At 30.8% G+C, this 22,664-nt stretch overlaps 3 protein-coding genes across 4 annotated transcripts; 2 read left to right on the plus strand and 1 right to left on the minus strand.

The window, feature by feature from the left end:
* Positions 1-5,527: 5,527 nt before the first annotated feature.
* Positions 5,528-7,088, minus strand: LOC108903250 (keratin-associated protein 19-2-like). The gene is made up of 2 exons (XM_018705351.2): positions 6,984-7,088; positions 5,528-5,906 (listed from the first exon to the last, which is right to left on the minus strand). Exons 1-2 carry the CDS (start codon positions 7,002-7,004, stop codon positions 5,577-5,579), a joined length of 351 nt encoding a protein of 116 aa, XP_018560867.1. The 5' UTR covers positions 7,005-7,088; the 3' UTR covers positions 5,528-5,576.
* Positions 7,089-7,172: 84 nt separating this feature from the next.
* LOC108903249 (odorant receptor 43a-like) lies at positions 7,173-21,587 on the plus strand. 2 transcript variants are annotated; one of them, XM_023457335.1, is made up of 5 exons: positions 7,173-7,252; positions 19,990-20,089; positions 20,241-20,345; positions 20,699-20,854; positions 21,330-21,575. In XM_023457335.1, coding segments are annotated over exons 1-5 (414 nt in total). In that variant the 5' UTR covers positions 7,173-7,250; the 3' UTR covers positions 21,381-21,575. The 2 variants fall into 2 exon arrangements, with proteins under 2 accessions (XP_023313103.1, XP_018560865.2); XM_018705349.2 differs by lacking the exon at positions 7,173-7,252 and adding an exon at positions 15,590-16,578 and having other exon boundaries at positions 21,330-21,587.
* LOC108903220 (odorant receptor 49b-like) lies at positions 10,009-14,110 on the plus strand. The gene is made up of 5 exons (XM_018705319.2): positions 10,009-10,814; positions 12,331-12,430; positions 13,131-13,235; positions 13,608-13,763; positions 13,939-14,110. Exons 1-5 carry the CDS (start codon positions 10,021-10,023, stop codon positions 13,987-13,989), a joined length of 1,206 nt encoding a protein of 401 aa, XP_018560835.2. The 5' UTR covers positions 10,009-10,020; the 3' UTR covers positions 13,990-14,110.
* Positions 21,588-22,664: the final 1,077 nt, after the last annotated feature.

Raw genomic sequence — 22,664 nt, forward strand, 5'->3', positions numbered from 1 at the left:
TGAAACGCTGTTTCAAGATGTAATTTGATAGAAAAACCAATTTTGAATAGTCGTTCAGCGCCAAAAATAAGGGCAATTTTTAACGAATAGAGAAGAGCTCGGGAAAGTTCGCGAAAATTTCAATCTTCTTGATATAAGAATTATCAACGGCTATGTGGAACGAAGCAAAATTTAAAAATATTTTTTATTATGCAAAAAATATTACTGGACTACCAAGTAGTATTTTTTAGAAATATTTTTAAGCTATAAAATTGTGTACCACGATATTGTAGATTAGATTTCCCTTCAATTAAGTACTCGTTTTGTGAATTTACGTGATTTTAATTTTCTTGCTTTAGTAGATTCCTCGAAATTTCCAGAATATGCAAACAAATTTCCCGAAAAATCGTTTGAATGTTTATTAAAATGTATGCAAACGTTTTTGAAATAGATAGATTGAAAAACGAACTTAATATTTTGTACAGAGACGAACAATTTCGTAATTTAGAAGTTAAAAAACCGGTAGAAATATTATACAAAGAATAAATGGTATTTTCGGAAACATACAAATTGTTTTGTCTAGTTTTAACAATTCCTGCAACAAGTGTCTGGGTAGAAAGAATATTTTCGAATCTTAAGCGCATTAAGACTTACTTAAGAAATACGATGACACATGAGCGCTTGAACAACTTTTAGTGATAGCGATAGAAAAGTCTTATTGCTGATCCCCAATTTTATGGAGATTATAAGTAAATTTGCAAATTTAAAAGACCGACGAATAGACCTGTTTTAGAAAAGTAATGTAATTTTGGAAATTGATGTTTACAGTTTTCTTTCTTTTAAATTATTTTTTAACTTATTTTTATGTGTAAAGTTTGATTGTCAAATTTTGTTAGTGAAAATTACATTAGCACACAGTAAGATTTTCTAGGCTCTTGTTTTAAAAATACGTACGCTTCTAACATAGTTATTAAGTTATTTACTTATCAAATAGGGCACCAATTTTGACAATAATAATTGAATATTGAATATTTTGTTTGCATGGCTACCATGATTATTTACCTATCTTATACTAAAATCTTATTGACACATATTTTTTGTACTACATATTAATTTAGCGTAGGTGTCAAAAATTTTATCCACTTTTCAAATTGTTTGATACACAGTTACGAAGTCATTCTTATATTCTTACATTCGCGAATGTTTTTTTACGCTCCATTATTGAATACAAAAACGATAGTAGATCCTAGAAGTAACAATAACTATTTTGAGACAAAATAAAAAATGTTGTAATACAAATAACTGTTCCATAATTCCATTGTAGTATTTTAAGAAAGGAACATTATACTTCTAGCGAATTTTTCTTTCTAAGTTCAGCCTTCGGAGACGTGGGGTTGCTTATATCACCCTCTATTCTCCTCAAGCAGCAAATCTTGCCCCTGAAAGCACGCAACCACCTATACCCAGCGACTGCTGCACGAGATTATCCGGAAATTATGCTCGTAAACTTTTTTATTTCGAATGACAGACTGTCGTGTCCGCGCCGTTTCTGTCGGGGAAAAGAATTCTTTTATGTTCTCTGTTATGTATGTATGTTTTGTTGTATTTCCCCTTTTTAATAAGATTTGTACGTGTGCTAGCTTATGACATTTTTTCGTTCCCGCGTAATGAATAGGTACGTTCACTCTAGGGACGATGAATATTAAAAACTGTCACAGTTTTTCTTTGTAGAAAAAGGCATGAGAAACGTGCATAGCGTGGCTGAAGGCCCTGAAAGGCGAAATGGAAAATCAGCATTACTTTTCCCCCAGGACGGGTCTGAGATGGAGAGTATTGTTTCTTTTCAGGAATGCTTTATGGAGCAGACAAAACGTATGAAATAATATAAATTATGTTACAAAAAAATTAATTTAACATGACACGCAAACCCTGATCGAAATTTTAATAAATCTATCATTTATTAAACACAACAGAAAAATAAATACAGTATGTATATATTTTTTGAGGTAAAATGCTCAAGGTAGACATATAGAGGATATCCCGAAATCGACAACTCCTTATAGTGAGTCGTTTTTGAGAGAAATTTTTAAACCTATCCAAAATAAAACAATAAAATTATAAACTGAATATCATTATTCTATTGTGAAACTATTGGTCAAAATATAATTTCCAAATATTAGTTCGCATCATTCCAAACTGAAGGGAATGAAGAATTTGGCTAAATTTTGCTTTAAAAGTTTTACATGTATATACTTTTAAGATACAAGTGTAAAAAGCCATTCTTTATAAAAGCTGCCAAAGTGTCTTACCTTTTAATCTTCCATCGTGCAAATTGTTATAAGAAATGGTCATGGAAATGACATTACCATTAAAAATTTTAAACAGTCAAATACTAAGAAAATAATATTGTAAATACACTGATGTAATTTGTGTCATTTGGCTGCTCCTATAAGTTGCAATTCAAATAAAATTTTACTCAGAAAGCCAGCTATAAGGAAGCAATATCAGTACCATTTCCCCTGCTTATACAGGGTGTTTTTGAATGGAGTAGCATAAATGATACCAGTGAATCTACATTTTAAAAGAACACGATCTGCAAAAAATCGCCTTAATAAAATGTTCACCCCTGAAGAGATATGGGCCATCAAAGTTTCCAAAAAAATTATGAAAATTGGCTGAAATTTGAAAACCGAACGAGGTACAAATAACAAATTTTTTACAGGTTGTTTACTAACACAGATGCGAGTATTCAACTATTTTTCGAAAATTTTAACCCCTCGAAAGGGGTTGAAAAAACCACCCCTCAAGCCATTTTTTGCCATAACTTTTATATTTCGTAAAAACTCGATATCCAAAAATACGCATTAGATAAACTGGTTCTTTTAGAAACTTTTACATCTAGCAATTTTCCTTTAAAACTTTTCGTTTATTAATAAAAAATAAAATGTATCACCATTCACCTCACACCGTATATGATTGCAATCAATCAAAGAAAAACTAAGTGTGCTGCTGTCATGCCAGTTGTCACAATTAACTCTTCTGTAAGTTGTCACTGTTATCAACTAAATACTTTTTTTTACTTAAACAAAAATTATGCCAAATTTTACTAATGATGAATATGTGGACATGCTACAAGTGTATTTTGAATGTCGCAAAAACTGTGCTGCGGCAACAAGAGCGTATAATGAGAGATATCCAAATCGTCAAGTTCCCCACAGACAAACTTTTTCGGCGGTAGAACGAAGACTTCGGAAAACTGGAAAAATACAGCCGCATATTGAGAGCACCGGCCGAAGACCTACTGTTCGTACTATTTATCTTGGGGATGCAGTACTTGAAGATTTGACGAAAATCGTCAGACTAGTACGAGGAAAACAGCAATGCACTCAAATGTGTCCCACAGTGTTGTTTCGAATATTGTCCATGATAATCCTTTTCACCACCGGCCAGTTCAAGCTCTACTTGAACCAGACATGCATAAGCGAGTTGTTTTTTGCTAATCGTATCTTAATATTCTAAGAAATAATTTGAATTTTGCCTCAAAGATACTTTTCACAGATGATGCAACTTTTCAAAGACATGGTTTAACCAATATGCACAATCTTCATTCCTGGGCTCATGAAAATCCTCACGAAGTATCTATGACAACATTTCAACATAATTTTAGTTTAAACATTTGGGCAGGAATTGTAGAAAATGTGCTTGTCGGCCCTTTTGTTTTACCTCATCGACTTGGTGCTGTTGAATATTTGCAGTTCTTAAATGAGCATCTACCACCACTTCTGGAGGAAGTACCATTAAATGTACGTCAGGCCATGTGGTACATGCATGACGGGGCTCCTGCTCACAGCACTGTAGTAGTTAGGCGGTGGCTTAATTTAAATTACCCGAATCGTTGGATAGGTCGCGGCAATGAGGCACCTATCTCTTGGCCTGCACGTTCTCCCGATCTAACGCCCATGGATTTTTTCTTTTGGGGACATATAAAAAGTATTGTTTATGCGACCCCAGTTGACAGTGTTGAAGAGCTACAGGAAAGAATATTCGCGGCGGCTGATGAGATTCGCAACAATCCCATAATTTTTGCTCGAGTCCGTAACAACTTTGATAAACGTGTTAGGTTGTGTTTAGAAAGAAATGGCAATTATTTTGAAAATGTCCTTTAACTAAGTTTTTTGTTTTTTCTCTTTTTGATAATAAATTATTTCTTAGTTTCGTTTTCATTGTACTTCTATTTAATAAAAGTTTCTGCGACATTCAAACAGTTATTTGTGCAACTACTGTAAAGAGTGTGTATTTGTTGTACGATGCATGAAGTTTGCAGCTCGAGACGAAGTTGAGAGCTGCAATCATGTTAAGTGCAACAAATATGCTTTTTGCACATGTTGCACGCAACATTTTTTCTACGATTGTTTTTATTTCAAATTTTATTTAACAGTATTTTACATAATATTAAAATTTTAACTGACAACTGGAAATTAATTGCGCAAATTGTCAATGTCAGACGTTAGGTACTTATGGATATGCTTAGATTAAACTTGTAATCAATATTTTTTTTGTACTACTGTAAAAAAAGTTAAACTTTTGGCACAGTAGGTAGTGCAATAAGTAGTAAATTTTGCACGATCGTAGAAAAAAACACTTGTAGCATGTCCACATATTCATCATTAGTAAAATTTGGCATAATTCTTGTTAATTTACACCCAAAAAGTATTTAGCTGATAACAGTGACAACTTACAGAAGAGTTAATTGTGACAACTGGCATGACAGCAGCACACTTAGTTTTTCTTTGATTGATTGCAATCATATACGGTGTGAGGTGAATGGTAATACATTTTATTTTTTTATTAATAAACGAAAAGTTTTAAAGGAAAATTGCTAGAGAGGTAAAAGTTTCTAAAAGAACCAGTTTATCTAATGCGTATTTTTGGATATCGAGTTTTTACGAAATATAAAAGTTATGGCAAAAAATGGCTTGAGGGGTGGTTATTTCAACCCCTTTCGGGGGGTTAAAATTTTCGAAAAATAGTTGAAAACTCGCATCTTATTAGTAGACAACCTGTAAAAAATTTGTTATTTGTACCTCGTTCGGTTTTCAAATTACAGCCAATTTTTATAATTTTTTTTGAAACTTTGATGGCCCATATCTCTCCAGGGGTGAACATTTTACTAAGGCGATTTTTTGCAGATCGTATTCTTTTGAAATGTAGATTCACTGGTATCATTTATGCTACTCCATTAAAAAACACCTTGTATACTGTCACTTTTGCATTCCAGAATGTTTTCCCTCCACTCTTGAATATAAAGGCCATACTTCACAAGCTAGAACCAAAAGTAACTATTAGAAGCTCTCATTTAAAGGAGTGTATACCATTTATCCGTCTATGTTTATGGAAACTTTTTCTCCTATTTTGTTACAAGGGGAGAATCCGACTGTAAAATATTAAAAGCTAAATTCGGAACTTCCTGTGCGAAACGGCAACTTATAGAGCCCAATAAATAGACCAAACAATTTATTAAAGAAATAATTTATTATTGAGAAGATTACAAACATCCTTGCTTTAGAAAATTGTACTTATTGCTGCTAATATTCCAGTTACCATCCATGGTATAACCCTCCATAGCCTCCATATCCGTGGTAGCTGTGAGAAAAGTACGGATAGTACCCATATCCATGCCCCGAGCCATAATAACCATGCCCGCCATAACCTTTATAGTAGAGAGGACTGTAGTAGTATGAGCTGTAATATGACGGGTAATGGCCGTAGCCATGTCCGTAGCCGTGACCGTAGCCGTGGCCGTAGCCCAGTCCGCCGTAGCCCAATCCGTATATGCCACGTTTAGTTGTCTTTTTCGCTTCGGGGGCAATCGCGTTTTCTTCTTCCTCCTCTGCGAAAGCCAGAACGACGATGGAGATCAACACTATCTGTGGAAATTTCCATCGGTTAATAGTTTTTCTAGTATTACCAAAATAAAGAAATAATGTTTTTTTAAAACGATGTTTATAAAAAGGAATAACAAGTTGGCTACGCCACTGGTAAAATATTTCGATATTGAAGCCAAGATAAAATGTTTAAAGCCATTAGTTTTCGAGGTACAGGTTGTTGAAGTTTAAAAAATATGTCGTATTTATTTAAATATATCCGAAGATGTTAAACAAAATTATTGAATTGATAAATCTTCCAACCGACGCGACGGAGACACTAAATTCCTAAATTTCGACGTCACTAACTGTTTTTGAAATTAGATATCGGCATTTAAGATAAAATGTATCTTCTATTTTACTCGAAAAAAAGCTATTTTCTTAATTTTGAAGTAAGTCAAATAAACCTCACTCATAACCCATTTAAAAAAAATATATGTAGAAATTTTCTGTTTGAAATATAATTTTAAATACATAATGTAACCGTAAAATGTTAAATAAAATCATTGCATATTTTTTTTAGTTTCTAAGCAATAATTCCTTTAAAACAGAAAATAAGAGAGCTGATAGTGGACAAATAAAAATAATATAATTAAATATTGTCTGTAAAATAATCAATTAATAACATATTTAGTTGTTTTCCATAATAAAATAATGCTTTGTTTTTTTTCACAGCCTAAAAATATTTAAAATGAAATCCAAAAAGATTAAAACATTTCCTATCATTCTATTTGAAAAACATTTAAATTCTAAATAAAAATTACTTTATTTATTCAAATGTAAAAAAATACTACTACTATTTTTATTTAAAGATAAAATATATTTTTTTAATTAGTTGTCATTCTTCATTATGAGAAAAGTAATTCAACTTTATCTTTTTTATTATATTACAGACACTAACATATATTTTTTAAAGTTCTGTTATTTTACTAATAAAATTTGAGTTTTGATATTATTCTCATATGGGCCATACTAATATATACACTTAAATTCGATTAAATAAAATTATTTCAATAATCTATTTTTATCACATGTATACGAAGAAAATCCACAGAAGTCACTTTACACACCACCACTCACCATGTATTTGAAAAACCTCATGGTGGTACGACTAACTAAGTACTAATTTTTAACTTAACTATATCGTTATGACTGACAGTTCCAGTCGTTCCTGCGGTATATATAGATGGACGGTTATATGCAAAAACAAAAGATGCAGATCCCCAACCACCCTGTCAAGGTTTGAGGAAATTACAAAATCAGCTTAGCCACGGTTATAGTTCGAGAGCAACTGTCCGAGTAAGCCGTAATAGTGAGCCAGAGTGATGAAGACCATAATTTTCTGTAATGTAAGTAATTATATTTTTTGTAATTTGAAGTTATAGTTTTCTCAGGTATGTTAAAATCAGTCAAATATCCTGGCACAAGAGCTAAGAGCTAGAGAATAAAGAAAAGGACCTTTGAGAAATTTATCGCTTTTAAAAAAACGGAATATACTTACAAAATATACCAGTTTACAGTTAACCTAGGAAAATAGAGTTTTACTATGTGAAGTTTTTGCACTGAACAATATATACAATTTTTTTATTTACGCGTAGAAATAATTCTGTTATCCACCAAAAATTGATAAAGAAAAGTTGGTTCTTTTGTCATAGAGTCATTTCTATAACTGGAATTGTATCCAAAATATTTAGATTAACATAAAATAATAATCATAAGCACTAAAGTGTAGAAAATAAAAAATGAAATAATTTTCTTATTTTATAACCCTTGTGTCAAAAGGACCAATCAAGGATTGGTTTTGTGAAGCTATTTTCTCCTAACCAAAAAATTATAAATAAATAAATAAATAAATAAATAAATAAAAAATAACATAGAGACTACTTATAGTATAATTATTTTTGTATTATCTTGTGTAACTTCCGGATAATTATAATTTGAAAAAAACCTGTTTTTTCAATAAAATCCAGGTTATAAAGAGCTTTAACTAATATATTTGCGACCATAAATAATATATTATTATGTATTTAACTCTGAAAATCTTCCTTTAAGTAAAGTTGCAAAATATTTTTTTACTGAATTCGGCTTTTGCATTTATCTTGGATGAAAAAAAAAAAGGAATTTTTTCCGAATTATTAAAATTCTAATCCAGTATTGTCGGAAAAATTAAGGAGGATAGGTAACATTAGCACAGGTTGCCAGATGACATGAATAATATAATAAATGCAATTGTCACCCCATTGCGCCCGGACTATAAAATTAAGGTTAAATCGAAGGAAGTTTTACTTATTTCCATTGTTCCTCACCGTTGTACTGACATGTACTTCGCGTGCGGTAGCTAAAATAATTATAGAGTTCTTGAGCTATTTCTTAATTTCATTTTTTTATTTTCGAATATACCTAGTCATTGACAGTATTCACGATTAATAGGCATTTTGCAATTTACTAATTGCCTACTAATTTACATGTGGACAACAACTATAAAAGTTACATGGTTTCTAAAGACGTAATTGGTTTAAAATTGAATTGTCAGAGGAGTAATTTTCCTGCAAGTCATTTATATCCGCTGAAATTGATATTTGTGTACAACATTGACTTTCTTTGGCAAACGATACACAATTTTAACAGACATAGTCACAGTTTTGATAAGTTTGGAAAAGTTAAAGTCAGAGTTTCAAGAAATCTTCATTACGCTATTAATACAATACAGTTTAACTACGAAGTTGCGAAATCACAGTCAAATGGGGACCATCATGCTAATTACTTAATAAATACATTGTGGTGATGTCCCATTTTAGGAATTCCGAATAGTATTTCGAAGTAATTATACTACTCGTAAATTCTAGTCCAAAATGACCAACTACTTCATATTTCTTTTATTCTGATCAGAAATATCCATTCTTCAATTCACGATACATTGCCACAACATCGTTAATTGTTTTCAGCATCCGTTGTACGACCCTGACATTAATTTTTTCCCTAATAATGAAAATTATAATTAAGACGTTCCTCACATTGTGTTTTCCCAACTTTTTTTATCGCAATAAAGGGTATTGTTATGGGCTACGAATGAGTAATCACCATAATATGCACAGCCTTCTATTATTAACCGTGTCAGAATTAATGAAAAGTCTAGGTTCGTTTTAGGACAATTGTCTTAAGAAACGTCGTGCTGTAATGATAATTGACAGGTTGCTTATACTTATTCGTTTGTAATTAATTTTTTGTCGACATTTTTTATGGTTGCATAGGTATGAAATTGCTTTGAAGACATCTAAATTGAAATTTATAATCTACAGACAGGATATCAGAAGTTAACAAAAAATGAATATGGACAAATTCAAATTATAATAAGTTACAATATTTATTTTTTTAAGCACTTATTTGCCTTTTTTTGGGATCCTCGAAGTTGAGATACGAGTAGAACAAATTTTAAATATTAATTTAAGAGGGCCACATTTGTACAGAAGATTTTTTTTGCCTAATACTGCAAGGAAAAGTGTCCAAAATCTAAATAAAATCAATCGTGAATTTTGAAAATTGAAATAAACCCTTCAAGGGTATTAAAGAATAATTTTTGTTAACACAGTAAAAAATACAAGAACTAATAATAAAACATATGTATTTTTAAAGTTTCTATTTAGTACGTATATTATATTGTAATGACACTAATTTCAGATAAACCTTTACACAGTATACGGATTTAATTTTGTAAGAAAAAATCAACTTTCAACTTTAAATACACTGTGAAATCCATCTATCTCCATCTATAGCTGATTGCAATATACACAATGATATCTAAAATATTAAAGACCACGTGATCAAAATTTACCTATACAGGGTGATTCAGTCATAGTGTCATTAATTTTAAGGGAAAATAGTGAAAAATGAGTGAAATACGCGATTAAAACCTGCATATTTTATATGTATATTGATTGTATACCCTGTATATTTTACCGCAAGAATATATCGTCAGTAGTAATGATATGTACCATATAGACGACTTTTACAACTTATCGACTTTTCAAACTTTTCCCATCGGCATTAATATTTATAGCTAAGTGATCACACACATTAGTTGCTAAAATCTACCACAGTAGAGTGTATTCTAGAAAATATGAAGCAAAACTACGACTTTTACGGTTATTTCACATCCAATATTATGATATACAAAATAGTAGGATTTTGGAGACCTGACGAAGATATGAAATTCAAGAAATTATATAACTGTTACACCGCCTTCTGTACCTTAGCTTGGATGGCATTTTTATTATCCGAAATAATCTACATTACTAACAACAGAAAAAATGTTCAGGAAATTACAGCTGCTTTATATGTGACAGGAACATTCACCATTGACTTTATACAAATGATTTTCACTTACAAGAACATGAATCACTTGAAAATATTAATGAAAGAAATGAACAGGACCCTGTTCCAAGTAAAATGCAGAGAACATTATCGTATTGCTGAAAATACCAAAAGGACATATAATGTATTATTTAAATCATGTCTCTATCTGGCACTTCTGACTGCTGTTTTCGTTATGATTGTGCCATTAGTCGGGAAAGAAAGAGCAACTTCTATAAAAGGATGGTTTCCTTACGACTGGACTAAACCTCTGTATTTCGCTTTAACTTATATTTTTCAAAATTTGGTTTTTATCTGGAATGCGTTAATATGCTCAAATTTTGCTACGTTTACCTCAGCTTTGCTGATGCAAGTTGGCCTGCAGTGTGACCTGCTTTGCTGTACATTAGATTCTTTGGATGATTTCTATACTGAAGACGACGTTCTGTATGAAATTAGTCTGGAAAATAAGAAAAAATTGAGGAAAGATGAAGAAAGATTCTCCGAAGCCATGACAAAAAATTTAGTGGTATGCATAGAGCATCATAGGCAAATCATGAGGTATGTTTCTGTGTAGAATTTTATGTTTATTATTTTTTTCTATAAAGTTATGATAGTAAAATACATTTATTGAGCTCTATCATAGAAAAAAATTTAATATTCAGAAAAAAAAACACTTACTACATATAATTAAAAATAAAACTGCAATAATTTAGGGATTTTAGTTTTAATCACCGTTTTGCAGATAATTTATGAAAACATATAATTAATTCGAATTAGCCAAGTACTCATAAAATAGCATAGGAGCTAATAACAAAACTGTGCAATTTTAGAAAAACTTTTGTCGGCTCCAAATTATAGATTAAATTTTGCTGGGAAAAACAGCTGCCTACTTCAAGTTAATAATTTAAAGAAATTGATATTCTATATCTACATTTGACTTCTCAAAGGCAATTACAAAGGCATTACCTAGTTTTCCACAAGCATTATTTATTTTATGTTTAAATTATGTGAAACACTACCAATAATTTGAATTTTCATTAAATCAGCGCTGAATTAAAAATGATATGCATGCTTTTATTTGATCTTCATACGAAAAATTTTTAGGATTTACGATTTATTTAAATGCTTACAATTCTAATGACTAATTTTATATTTTTCTATACTTGATGGGTTTCATAGTAGTCCTACGACAAATATTTAGTAATAGTAAAACATTAGTTTTATTAAGTTGGAAGAAACCTATGATGACTGAAATGATATTTTCTTCCGCATGTTTGGCAATAAATCACTATTAATTCTAAAATTGTTCGTCGAATGAAATCATATACATGGTGTTTATGACTTGGGAATCTACTTTTAAAAGGAGGTAGACCCTGATAAAAGAAGCCGATAGAAGAATATTACTTTGTACACGGTGTACAATTTTGTAATTAAAATTATGTTGCCAAGCCGTCAGACGCGACAACATTTATGATTTCTTGACGAATAAGTCAACTTCTAATATAATGTATCATGTGAGAATACAATGTGTTATTCCCTCTCGACTTCAGCAGTTCTCAACATGTTCGCATTTGTTTGTCAAGTAAGATCTACGTTGTTAAACTTTTTTTAGTTGTCTTTAGAAAATTATTTCCAAAGGTTTGTAAAACCCGGTATATTATTTAATAGCGAACACCGAATATGCTAAAAGCACATTAGATACAACTTTCCCAACATTTTTATTATTATAATAGTACTGGCACAAAGAATTACTTTGTACCTACTGCCAGAGAGTAACCTACTAATCTGTACTATGAAGGCGTGACTAGGCAAAATAACCTTTATAACTAATGTACCCATAGAAATACGTGCTTACAAGGTGTGTTATACCATTTAGTGGACTGTTTTCAGCATCTAGAAAAATCAAGGGATATAAAATACTTTAAATGAAATTACAAAGTGCCACTTCTATGTTTTTTGTTTTGTTTTAAAAAACGCATGACTGAAGAATAATGTAGGCGTTTCGTAAGAAACTGTTTTTTAATTAGGCGTTACAATTTAAATACAAATCATTACATTTAATAAATTGTTCCAGAGTTACCAAAAATATAGAACAAATATGTGGAACTTCTATATTTATCCTTTTCATTGGAGGTACGCTGATTTTGTGTTCTTCGTTATTCCAACTATCTGTGGTGAGTAGATCTTGATATGTTTATGAAAATTCAACTAAAGAATCCTTTATTTTTTTTAATCTTAAAAACTCCAACTTATAATTAGACATTGACATTCAGAGATTTAAAGTGCAATGTTTTTTCGGGTTATTATACCGTGGCCTATATACCTGGCCATCACCAATTACACAATTACATTGCACATCCTTAGTCATAATCAGGAGTCTTTGACCCTTTGTTGTCCTCGGGCTGGGATCTATGGAGATAGACCCGTCCCGATTTTTATTTCAGTTCTTGTTAGTTCTAAAACCGCTATGGACGGAACCACTCCTCAGATGATGGTGGTTCTCTTGGATGCCCTGCAGTGGCTTCTGTATTTGGTCGTATCCAGTGTTTCTAAACGTTTTGCCGTTCTTCATTAACGGCATCATCACTGGCGAATTTGGAAATGCTTCGCCGTTACCTTAGTGGAGTAACATATACTGAAATGAATGTCAGAGAGGACCAAGGGCTTCTGATAACAGGTTCAACAAGGGTAGGGCAAAGATAAAGATTCCTACCTAAACCTAAGAAAGCGTAATGTAATTATGTAACTGGCGACGACCAGGTACCTAAGCCACGCGTAGCAATCTGAAATATTATCGTACCTTAAATATCAGCACTGACCGTGAAGACTTTAAAACCACTACACCATTGTATAAATTAATGTTTCTTTTATTAGGTTAAAGTTGGTAGCGTTGAGTCCGTCATGCTCCTATTGTATTTAATCTGTATGATTGTTGATCAACTCTGCTATAGCTGGTTTGGAAATGAAGTAATATGCAAGGTAAACGTTATTTATTACCATTAAATGTTTTTTCCATGATAAAAATTGACATTAACAATTTCAAAGTTGCAACAAATGAAAGATTAATGTAAGGGATAACTTTTGATGTAATTGTATTATTTTTTCTCTATTTATTAAGAAAAAAGTTCAATCGTATAACGAAAAAATATAACATTAATTGTAACTGAAGTGCGTTATATAGCGATGTGTATTTTTTATTTCTCATTTTTTTTAGTGCAAGACTTTTAGTTAGACAAAAATAACTCAAGGATTTATTTAATTTTTAAATTTAAAATAACTTTTAACAATACAATACATATTATATCGCGTGTAAAAAACCGAATTCTTAATAACTTTGTCCGTGATTTTTAGAGTTCGTTAATATTACAGTCGGCTTATAAAACACCCTGGGTGGATTGTAACATCAAATTCCGAAAAATATTGTTACAGTTCATGACTCAAACTTGTCAGCCGATCAGCATACTCACAGGAGGCCTGTTCACAATGTCTGTGCAGGTTTTCGTATCTGTAAGTTGAAAGATACTTAGCTAATTAGTAAAATATATTAAAAACTTTAGTTGTCCTGTATGTCAAGTTGTCCCAAGTAGAAGTTATAGCGGTTTAGTAACAACACCTCAGAATTAGCCAAATTAGTCCTGTAACATCCTGTATATTTATATAATCGTTTGCTTATTTGTTACAGATAATGCGAACAGCTTATTCGTATTTCACACTGCTCAAAAATATTCAATGAGGCCTTAGGAAGAACCAAAAATCACCAAGGAAATATAGTGCAGCTATTTTATTCACAATAACAATATTCATGTAGTTTAAACTGTATTTAACACATGTCAAAAATGTTAATTAGCAACGTTTCGAAGTCATCCGATTATTTTTTTTCTATAAACATTTCACAATACTGCTTTTATAGCAATCATACTGCTTTGAAACCATCATCAGTAGAACTGACTCAGACCGCTAAAGTAGGAATGAATTGACTTTATTGATTTTCGAACGCAAGTAGTGTGGATACTTTTGGTCAGTAACACAAAACCAACTTACCACAATTTCAGCCCATTTCACCGAGCCCATATAAATACCGTACGGGGCCCTTTAAATCCTCTGGTATCAAAGAAATCTAGTATATATAGTATCTTGCTAAAACAAAATTGAATAAAATTTGGAAACGTTCTTTTTCCATGCTGGTCGATTTTTACCATGAAAATTTAATAATGTTGTTATTTCTATACTCCACACATTGTTATTAATTATTAGTTATTACAGTTATCTGCGACTTTTTAACGGAACAACCCTGACATAATTTTAATAATCTATCCGTGATTATCATTGTTAGAATGATATCGTATATAGCTTTCAACGGGGATTTCAGCAGAAAGCAACTCAACAAGTAGGTACACTGAAATATCGCTTCCAAACAGACGCTTACAGCGAAATCAGCGGTTTTGTAGCTAATCAACTCCTCCACAAGCCTCTGGCGTGCATCACTGCAAAATATCGATCACGAAATCTGCATGCCCTATATTGGATATGTTGATATAATTAAAATTCCTCTGCGAAATTGTTCCGCGAAACTTACGAGCTACTGAACATAGCACGAGAAAACTTTGAGGAAATTCTGCAGATTTCTCAGAAATAAGTTTAAAGTAACAAAATAAGTCTAAGCGTGACAAAATATTGTCTGCAATTATTTATTTGTGGCGTTTTCAGTTACTCTTTGTATTTGAGTATTTCTTTCTTAAAATTTTTTCTTAAATAAATAACCTCTTGTTGATTTGAATATTTAGTTTTGTCTAACCAAAAAGATTTAACAATGACGAAGATTACTTGATTATAACTTATGATAAACTATATAGATCTTTGAATTCCTGAATATTTCAACATGGTTTTGTTGAAAAAACATCTACGGTGACAGCAGTTTATATTGACAAACGTAAAGCATTCAACTATAGATCTGAAATGAAAATCAGAAGTAATAACTTCTGTTGTTGCTAAATATATCAACAACTATCTATGACGACCGACGCTAACAACCAAATCTTCACCTGATGCTTTTTTTAAAATAAAAGATATCTTCGAGTTTGTTTTTGTTAAAAAACTGCTACTGTTAAACAATATGTCATCACACGTGATAGAGAAATACTATTATAAGTTCGTGACTCACTCAAACGCTCGTTCGTCAAATATGTACTAATTTATTTATGAGATACTTAATCATAAACTACTGTTGGCGAACTACTTAAATCGCTATTCACGTGATACCATGCTCCAAGCGAACCGATTTTAGTTCAAGACAATATCGTATCTCCTGGTCTTTATATCATATATACTGCTTTCCGAGCAAATCAAGCTATTGAAGACCACCCTGACAAGCGGTCCGTAGTCGGTCATAGGTATCTGTCAGTTCCCGTATACTAACCACACCTCTTCTTCAAATAGTCCACAAGACCAGTAACACGTGTTAGCTGATGGTAGCCACCGACATCGTTTGTAAGGAAGTCAGAATTGTAGAGTGGACTTTGGAGCAAAATATGCAGCAAAACTATGATTTTTCTAGTTATTTTAGACCCAGCATTATAATGTTGAAAATATTCGGATTTTGGAGGCCCGAGAGAAATATGAAATTCAAGGGAATATACAACTGCTACACGGCACTCTGTTCCTTAATTTGGATGGCATTTTTATTATCGCAAATAATCTACATTATTAATAATTGGAATGATGTCCAAGAAGTTACAGCTGCTTTATCCGTAACAGTGACATTCACCATTATCTTGATACAAATGATGTTCTTTTACAAGAACACGAATTACTTGAAAATACTAATAAAAGAAATGAATAGACCCCTATTTCAGGTGAAATGCCAAAAACATTATCATATTGCTAAAAATACCGAAAGGATGTATAAATTAATGTTTAAATCTTGTCTTTACTTGTCAGTACTAACTGATGTCTTAGTTACAGTTGTACCATTGATGGGGAAGGAAAAGAAATCTTCGATAAAAGGATGGTTCCCGTACGACTATACTAAGCCTTTGTACTTTATTTTAACCTATATATTCCAAAATTTAGTTTTTATATGGAACACATTCGTAAACTTGAGTATTTTTATGATAATTTTAGCTTTGTTGATTCAAGTTGGGCTGCAGTGTGATCTGCTTTGCTGTACGTTAGATTCTTTGGACGATTTCTGTACGAAAGATAATGTCCTGTATGAAATCGGTTTGGAGGATAAGTTAAAATTGAGGAAAGATAGAGAAAGATTTTCGGAAGAAATGACAAAAAATTTGGTGATATGCGTAGAGCTTCATAGGCAAGTCATAAGGTATGTTTTCTTTTTTTTAATTCAATTCCATATTTAAAGGTTTTCACTTTTTTTAAAGTACAAATTCAATTTTCAGGAAAAATTTGTATATACTTTTTTGTACATTGAAAAAATCCTCATCATTAGTTTCTATAAGTGCACATATGTATAATTCTGTTAAAAATATTACCAAATGGCTACTAAAATTTTCAAACTTCTGCCCTCTTCAAAAAACAGCTTTTAATGGCGGTGCAATATTTGTTATCTTCTAACTTCATGTTTATAATACGAGAGAGGACTTGCTAAATAATATAGCCACTACCCTCAACATTAGATTGAGGCTACTTATAATAAATAATCCCTAATCTACCTTTATTTTATAATAAAAATGAAAACAGTCGAATCTTCCACCTCAAAAAAAAAGACAGTAACTTAAGAAAATGTATTAGAGAAGAGGTAATGAGATTTTAAAGCAGCAAAAATTTAGCAAACCCGTTTAGATGTATGAATTGCTTTTACCAATCCAGTTCCAACGCTTCAAATGAATTGTTTCCTTTTAATTGTGTATTTTTTAATTGGTAGGTAGCTCTTATACTTTTTACTTTGCTTTAAAAAGATGTTAAGGTAATTCAATTTAATTGTAAAAGGTTTCCTAAAATTCTTATCAGATGAAGTTATGTATGCTTTTTGACACCAAGTATCATCTACGTGTTAAAAAATACAAACTAGTATTTACCTAATAATTGTCAATTAATTAATATTGCAAAAAAATATTTCATATCCTTGTTTCTAACAGCTTTTGGCAAAGAATCATGATCTTTTTTAAATGAAATTAATAGATATCTAATATTGAAATTTTGAAATCGTAATGTTAGAAGTTTGATAAAATCTGCGTAGATTAATATGAATTATTTTATTTTATCTTCTAATATTTTTACATAGTTCTAGTTTTCTTTACCCAAATATATTTTCTATGTTTAAATTTACTCATTAATATCAATTATTACAATAATATAAGTGATTTCATTTTTATTCAAATATTAAAACCAGTTCAGTTTAATTGATATTAAAAGCTCTCTTTGATATACATATAGGAAAAAGGTAAATTTCAAATAAACGTTTGAAATTTTGATGATCCTGATTTCACAGTTGTTTGTACTAGATAAAGTTTGTCGTTTATAAGTGCAGTTTTATGAAAAAAAGTATTACATGTGAAACGTTGCTGAAATCGGTTTAAAATAAATCTTTAACGATGGTGATATTGGAAAATAGTTTAATATGAGGACATTATATATAATTTGAATACGGACCGGCAACTACAATCACTAGGTGAAACTTTTTACATTTATTATTAATAATATGATGCAGGGAATTTAACTACCCAATACATTCTGCTGCAAGTATGAAATAAAGTTACCACTTTTTAAACTCCACAACCAACATTATAATATTAAAGCTAATAAGATTTTGTGACCCACATAAATACGTAAAATTTAAAAATATATATTTTCTTGCTCTATGTCGAAGGTATTAAGCTAACTCAAACAAAATTTTCTAAAAAATATTATCAAAAGAAGTCAAACGTTCTTTGATACCAGAAATCTATGCAAAAGATATATAACCCCACATACAAGACTCATAACCAACCGTTGATTTTGCAGGAAACAACTATTCTTTGGATTACATGCCAAAACTGGCATCGAATTACACGACCAACAACTAGTAAAGAGCTAGTAATAAATAATTNAATACGGACCGGCAACTACAATCACTAGGTGAAACTTTTTACATTTATTATTAATAATATGATGCAGGGAATTTAACTACCCAATACATTCTGCTGCAAGTATGAAATAAAGTTACCACTTTTTAAACTCCACAACCAACATTATAATATTAAAGCTAATAAGATTTTGTGACCCACATAAATACGTAAAATTTAAAAATATATATTTTCTTGCTCTATGTCGAAGGTATTAAGCTAACTCAAACAAAATTTTCTAAAAAATATTATCAAAAGAAGTCAAACGTTCTTTGATACCAGAAATCTATGTAAAAGATATATAACCCCACATACAAGACTCATAACCAACCGTTGATTTTGCAGGAAACAACTATTCTGTGGATTACATGCCAAAACTGGCATCGAATTACACGACCAACAACTAGTAAAGAGCTAGTAATAAATAATTATCCAAAATAAAAACTAAAAATGATGTCTAAATATAATTAACGTATCAAGGTACTAGATATACTGAAATTATTAAATAATATTTTTCATTCAAAGAAATATCTTGTATCTAATAATACAATCACCTCACCTTTGAAAAGATCTCCCAGTTAAAGCAACTACTACAAAGAGATCTTTTTGTTTCCACAGTTTGGATGGAATTAATGAACATTAATGGGACAAATTTACTTTTATAAAAAATTACATTTTGAAATGATATTCAATATTTGTTTGAATTAGCTTAATATCGTTAAGATAGAGTTAAAACAGTAGTAAAGCAAACAATAGAATATATATTTTTCAAAATATTTTTCAAAAAAAAAGTATCACTGCTATACAACTTCGCTTAGTTTGGGTAGCAGTTTGGTTTGCAGACTTGACAGTTGTCAATTTTCGTGTTGGTTGGTAGTATTTCTAATTGTAAGTCACATTAATGGCATTCATCCAGAAATGACCTTCATCATAGACACAGTAGTGGAATTTATAAAAGACTCGTAAGACAAAAATCAAGGACACAATTAACAGATTTCAAACCTTTCACCAGTACAATATACACAACGAATGTAAATACTTACCAGAGCAAAAGAAGAGAAGGATATGTCCCTCGAAATGTCAAGAAAAACTGAAAAATATTGCTGATGTTCATCGTCAACAAAAACACAGTGACCAAGGAGTAACTATATGATGAACAAGTTAAATAGGTTTTTATTTCAAGTAAAATGTCAATACTCTTCAAAATAAGTTTTTATCTGGACTGGAATGATTGCAAGTAGCTCTTGTTGCCTTTTCTAGCAATAAATATATAATTATGGCGAAATGATATAGGACTATAAAAAAAAACCTTCAAATTATGTTGTACTAACCTATATTTCCCAAACCTTTGTGTTTACTGATCCAGGTTGGTGTCCAATGCTGCATGCTTTGCTATGCTTTGAATTACTTGGATTACTGTACTAAAAATGAGGTGCTTACTTTGAAAAATATGTTGGAGTAAAAAATGCATTGAAAGGTGCTGAAACTATGTCAGAAATCGACAATTTATTACGTTAATTTGAGAAAAATGGATATGCTAAAAAATTGAATTAGGTCCATAAATTTTGCACTTTGTTCATGTTTTGTGTTGTCATAAACTCTTTTTAAGCTAGAAAAAAAGATCTTTTACTTAATATATTTATTGATTTAATTAATAGAAATTATTTCAGGGTTATCAAGGATGTAGAACGAATTAATGGAACCGGTATATTTATTCTTTTTGTTGGAGGAGGACTGATTTTGTGTTCTTCCTTATTCTCAGTATCTGTTGTGAGTAAAACATATTAGTCCAAACTAGTTTTAATTTAGTTTATACCTTCACAAACAAAATTTCATTATAGATTAAAATCTCAGTACCTTTCCACTTTCAAATTTTAAAATACATTTACGAACAAATTATAATATTTCTTTTAACTTTTAGGTTAAGATTGGAAGCTTAGAATTCATCATGCTACTATTTTATTTAATCTGCATGCTTATCGAACAATTCTTTTATTGTTGGTTCGGCAATGAAATAATATTCAAGGTAATTCTAGCTGGTACCACTTTTAGCTCTGAGCAGATCGCTTTCTTTAAAGTAATTTGAAGAAAATGTATTGCTTGATGATGAAAGATTCCGTGATGAAAATAAGACAATTTAGACCAACTTATACAAAAGTCAACATCTACTAAGATGTATATATAAATTTTAATTATACTTTTTCTAAAAAACAATACAGTGCATTAAAACTTAGAACAAGTAAATTTTGAAGGATGCTAAATATATAAATGTTATTAGGAATATGTGATCAAGTCTCTAGTTTTAAGTTATCGGCGTATTTTAAAAACATTCTAAAAGCAGCGAATCACGTTAATTTATCTATTAATTTTTCATTTTAGAGTTCTTTAATTCTACAATCGGCTTTCAATACACCTTGGGTAAGCTGTAACGTCAAGTTTCAGAAAATCCTGTTGGTATTCATGCTGAAAACTTCTAAACCGATCAGTATACTCACTGGAGGACTATTCACAATGTCTGTGCCGGTTTTCGTATCAGTAAGTGCCTTTAATTGAAAAAATAGTTAACACAAAACAAAACGAATTCCTTAATTTGTTACAAGGTAAAAATTAAGATGTGGAAAGAAAAAATATTTCATATGTGGTAAAACGTTACTGTGATGGTTGAATGATTTCAGGGCTGGTTGCCACGTCGTCGATTTACAACTCTTGACGTTTCGAGAAACATATCGTTCTCTTCTTCAGAAGTTAATCTGAACCGACGTGGCAACCAGAAATGTAACCGCGAATGAAAAGCCTATTCCTATTTCCAAAATGTTCAGTGGCGATGCATAATTTTTTTTATTCCAACACCCTGTATTTCGAAATTAAAGCGATCAGTGACACGCATTCATATGAAACTTTTTACTTAAATTAAATTGTTCTATTACCTGGTCAGACATTTTCTAAATTCAGACTATTCCGTTTAATACTGTCACTATGTTTTTACTTATCCATTTTTTACTTTTCGTAGATACTGCGAACGACTTACTCTTACTTTACCCTGCTCAAGAATATTCAGTAAAACCGTGTGATTGACTGGAAATGTATCTCATCAATGTAAATGTCAACAAAGAAAAACGTAATTTCATTTCGACTTATAGTAGCACGCTTTACTATCTGCAAATACTTCACATTATTTTACATTGTTTCAGTGAATTAACGAGTGCTAAAATAGACTGATATAATGCAATTTTAGTTGTAGTTTTATTGTATTACTTAAATAAATTAGAATCAGAGCATCTATGGCGTTGTTGATATTCTGTGTTTATTTTTTTTTCCTTTAATATAGCTAAGCAATAAAAAATACGAAAAGTCACAAAGTTGAAAGTGTTAAAATTATATTTAGTTTAAATTCAATCAAATACTCTAGTTTTAAGTGCACAAATGATTTATGTCAAATGTAGCACCCATATACAGGGGATTCTTTAAGCCGTAGCTTTTCTTTTAACACTGAGTACAGTAGAACTCAAAAAAGTAAGTTTTCATATAATTCTTTTTCGAAAATTAAATTTCCGTTGGAAATGTGTTCAATATAAATGCAGCAATTTTTCATAGCACAGATTTCTCGAAAATTATTTATTGCATAGTAAGTAAAACGTCACCAGCCGCAAGACGAAAATGGAACATTCTGAAATAAAGAATATTATCAGCACATAAGATTCGCAATTTTATCAGACATAATCTAACCATGAAATTTAAATATTGTATTTAAAAATGCATTTCATGATTATTATAATTAATGAACCTTAGAGCGGTACACTGTAAAAAAATCGGTGTGAGTGAAAGCAATAAAGGTTCGGAGTGAATTCGTTGAGTGAAATTATTGAGTAAATTTTCACTTAATATTGGGCATTTTGATAATTTTACTCATTTGTGATCATATTCAAACTAAATCTGAGTACTTTCACTCAAATATAGGTACTGCTTAAACAAATTCTTTAAGTAATCTCGTATTTGGTGCACTTGTACCTAAATCAGAGTAATTACTGTGTGATCCCACCCTTTTTCATATCCAGATGCATTGTCTTTGTCTATTCCCGTCGTCACATTAGGTTATCTCGTGACCGTAGCGTGGTGGATGGCGGTATAGCGTATGGTGTGCTTTGGAGTTCGACAAGTATCGATACATCTGATTATTCTAGTGAAAATTGTATTTAAATGCAGTGATTTAATTACAATAATTAAAGACAATATATTAAGTCTCGATTAATTTTTGGTTAAATAAACGGATAGTTCAATTGTTATTTATAATAGCGTATTTGTAACGTACAATATAGAATATGGCAATTTATTTATCCGATCAGTG

The sequence above is a fragment of the Anoplophora glabripennis genome, unplaced genomic scaffold (assembly GCF_000390285.2).
Source record: "Anoplophora glabripennis isolate ALB-LARVAE unplaced genomic scaffold, Agla_2.0 scaffold40, whole genome shotgun sequence".
NCBI lineage: Eukaryota > Metazoa > Arthropoda > Insecta > Coleoptera > Cerambycidae > Anoplophora > Anoplophora glabripennis.

Bases quoted from the DNA above. Each gene is read 5' to 3' on its own strand.
- LOC108903250 (XM_018705351.2), bottom strand. From the start codon at position 7,004: ATGAGGTTTTTCAAATACATG. The intron at 5,907-6,983 runs GTGAGTGGTGGT...AAATTTCCACAG, and splicing joins TGAGGTTTTTCAAATACATG to ATAGTGTTGATCTCCATCGT.
- LOC108903220 (XM_018705319.2), top strand. From the start codon at position 10,021: ATGAAGCAAAACTACGACTTTTACGGTTATTTCACATCCAATATTATG. The intron at 12,431-13,130 runs GTGAGTAGATCT...TTCTTTTATTAG, and splicing joins CGTTATTCCAACTATCTGTG to GTTAAAGTTGGTAGCGTTGA. The intron at 13,236-13,607 runs GTAAACGTTATT...CGTGATTTTTAG, and splicing joins GAAATGAAGTAATATGCAAG to AGTTCGTTAATATTACAGTC.
- LOC108903249 (XM_018705349.2), top strand. From the start codon at position 15,722: ATGGTAGCCACCGACATCGTTTGTAAGGAAGTCAGAATTGTAGAGTGG. The intron at 20,346-20,698 runs GTAATTCTAGCT...TTTTCATTTTAG, and splicing joins GCAATGAAATAATATTCAAG to AGTTCTTTAATTCTACAATC. The intron at 20,855-21,329 runs GTAAGTGCCTTT...TACTTTTCGTAG, and splicing joins CTGTGCCGGTTTTCGTATCA to ATACTGCGAACGACTTACTC.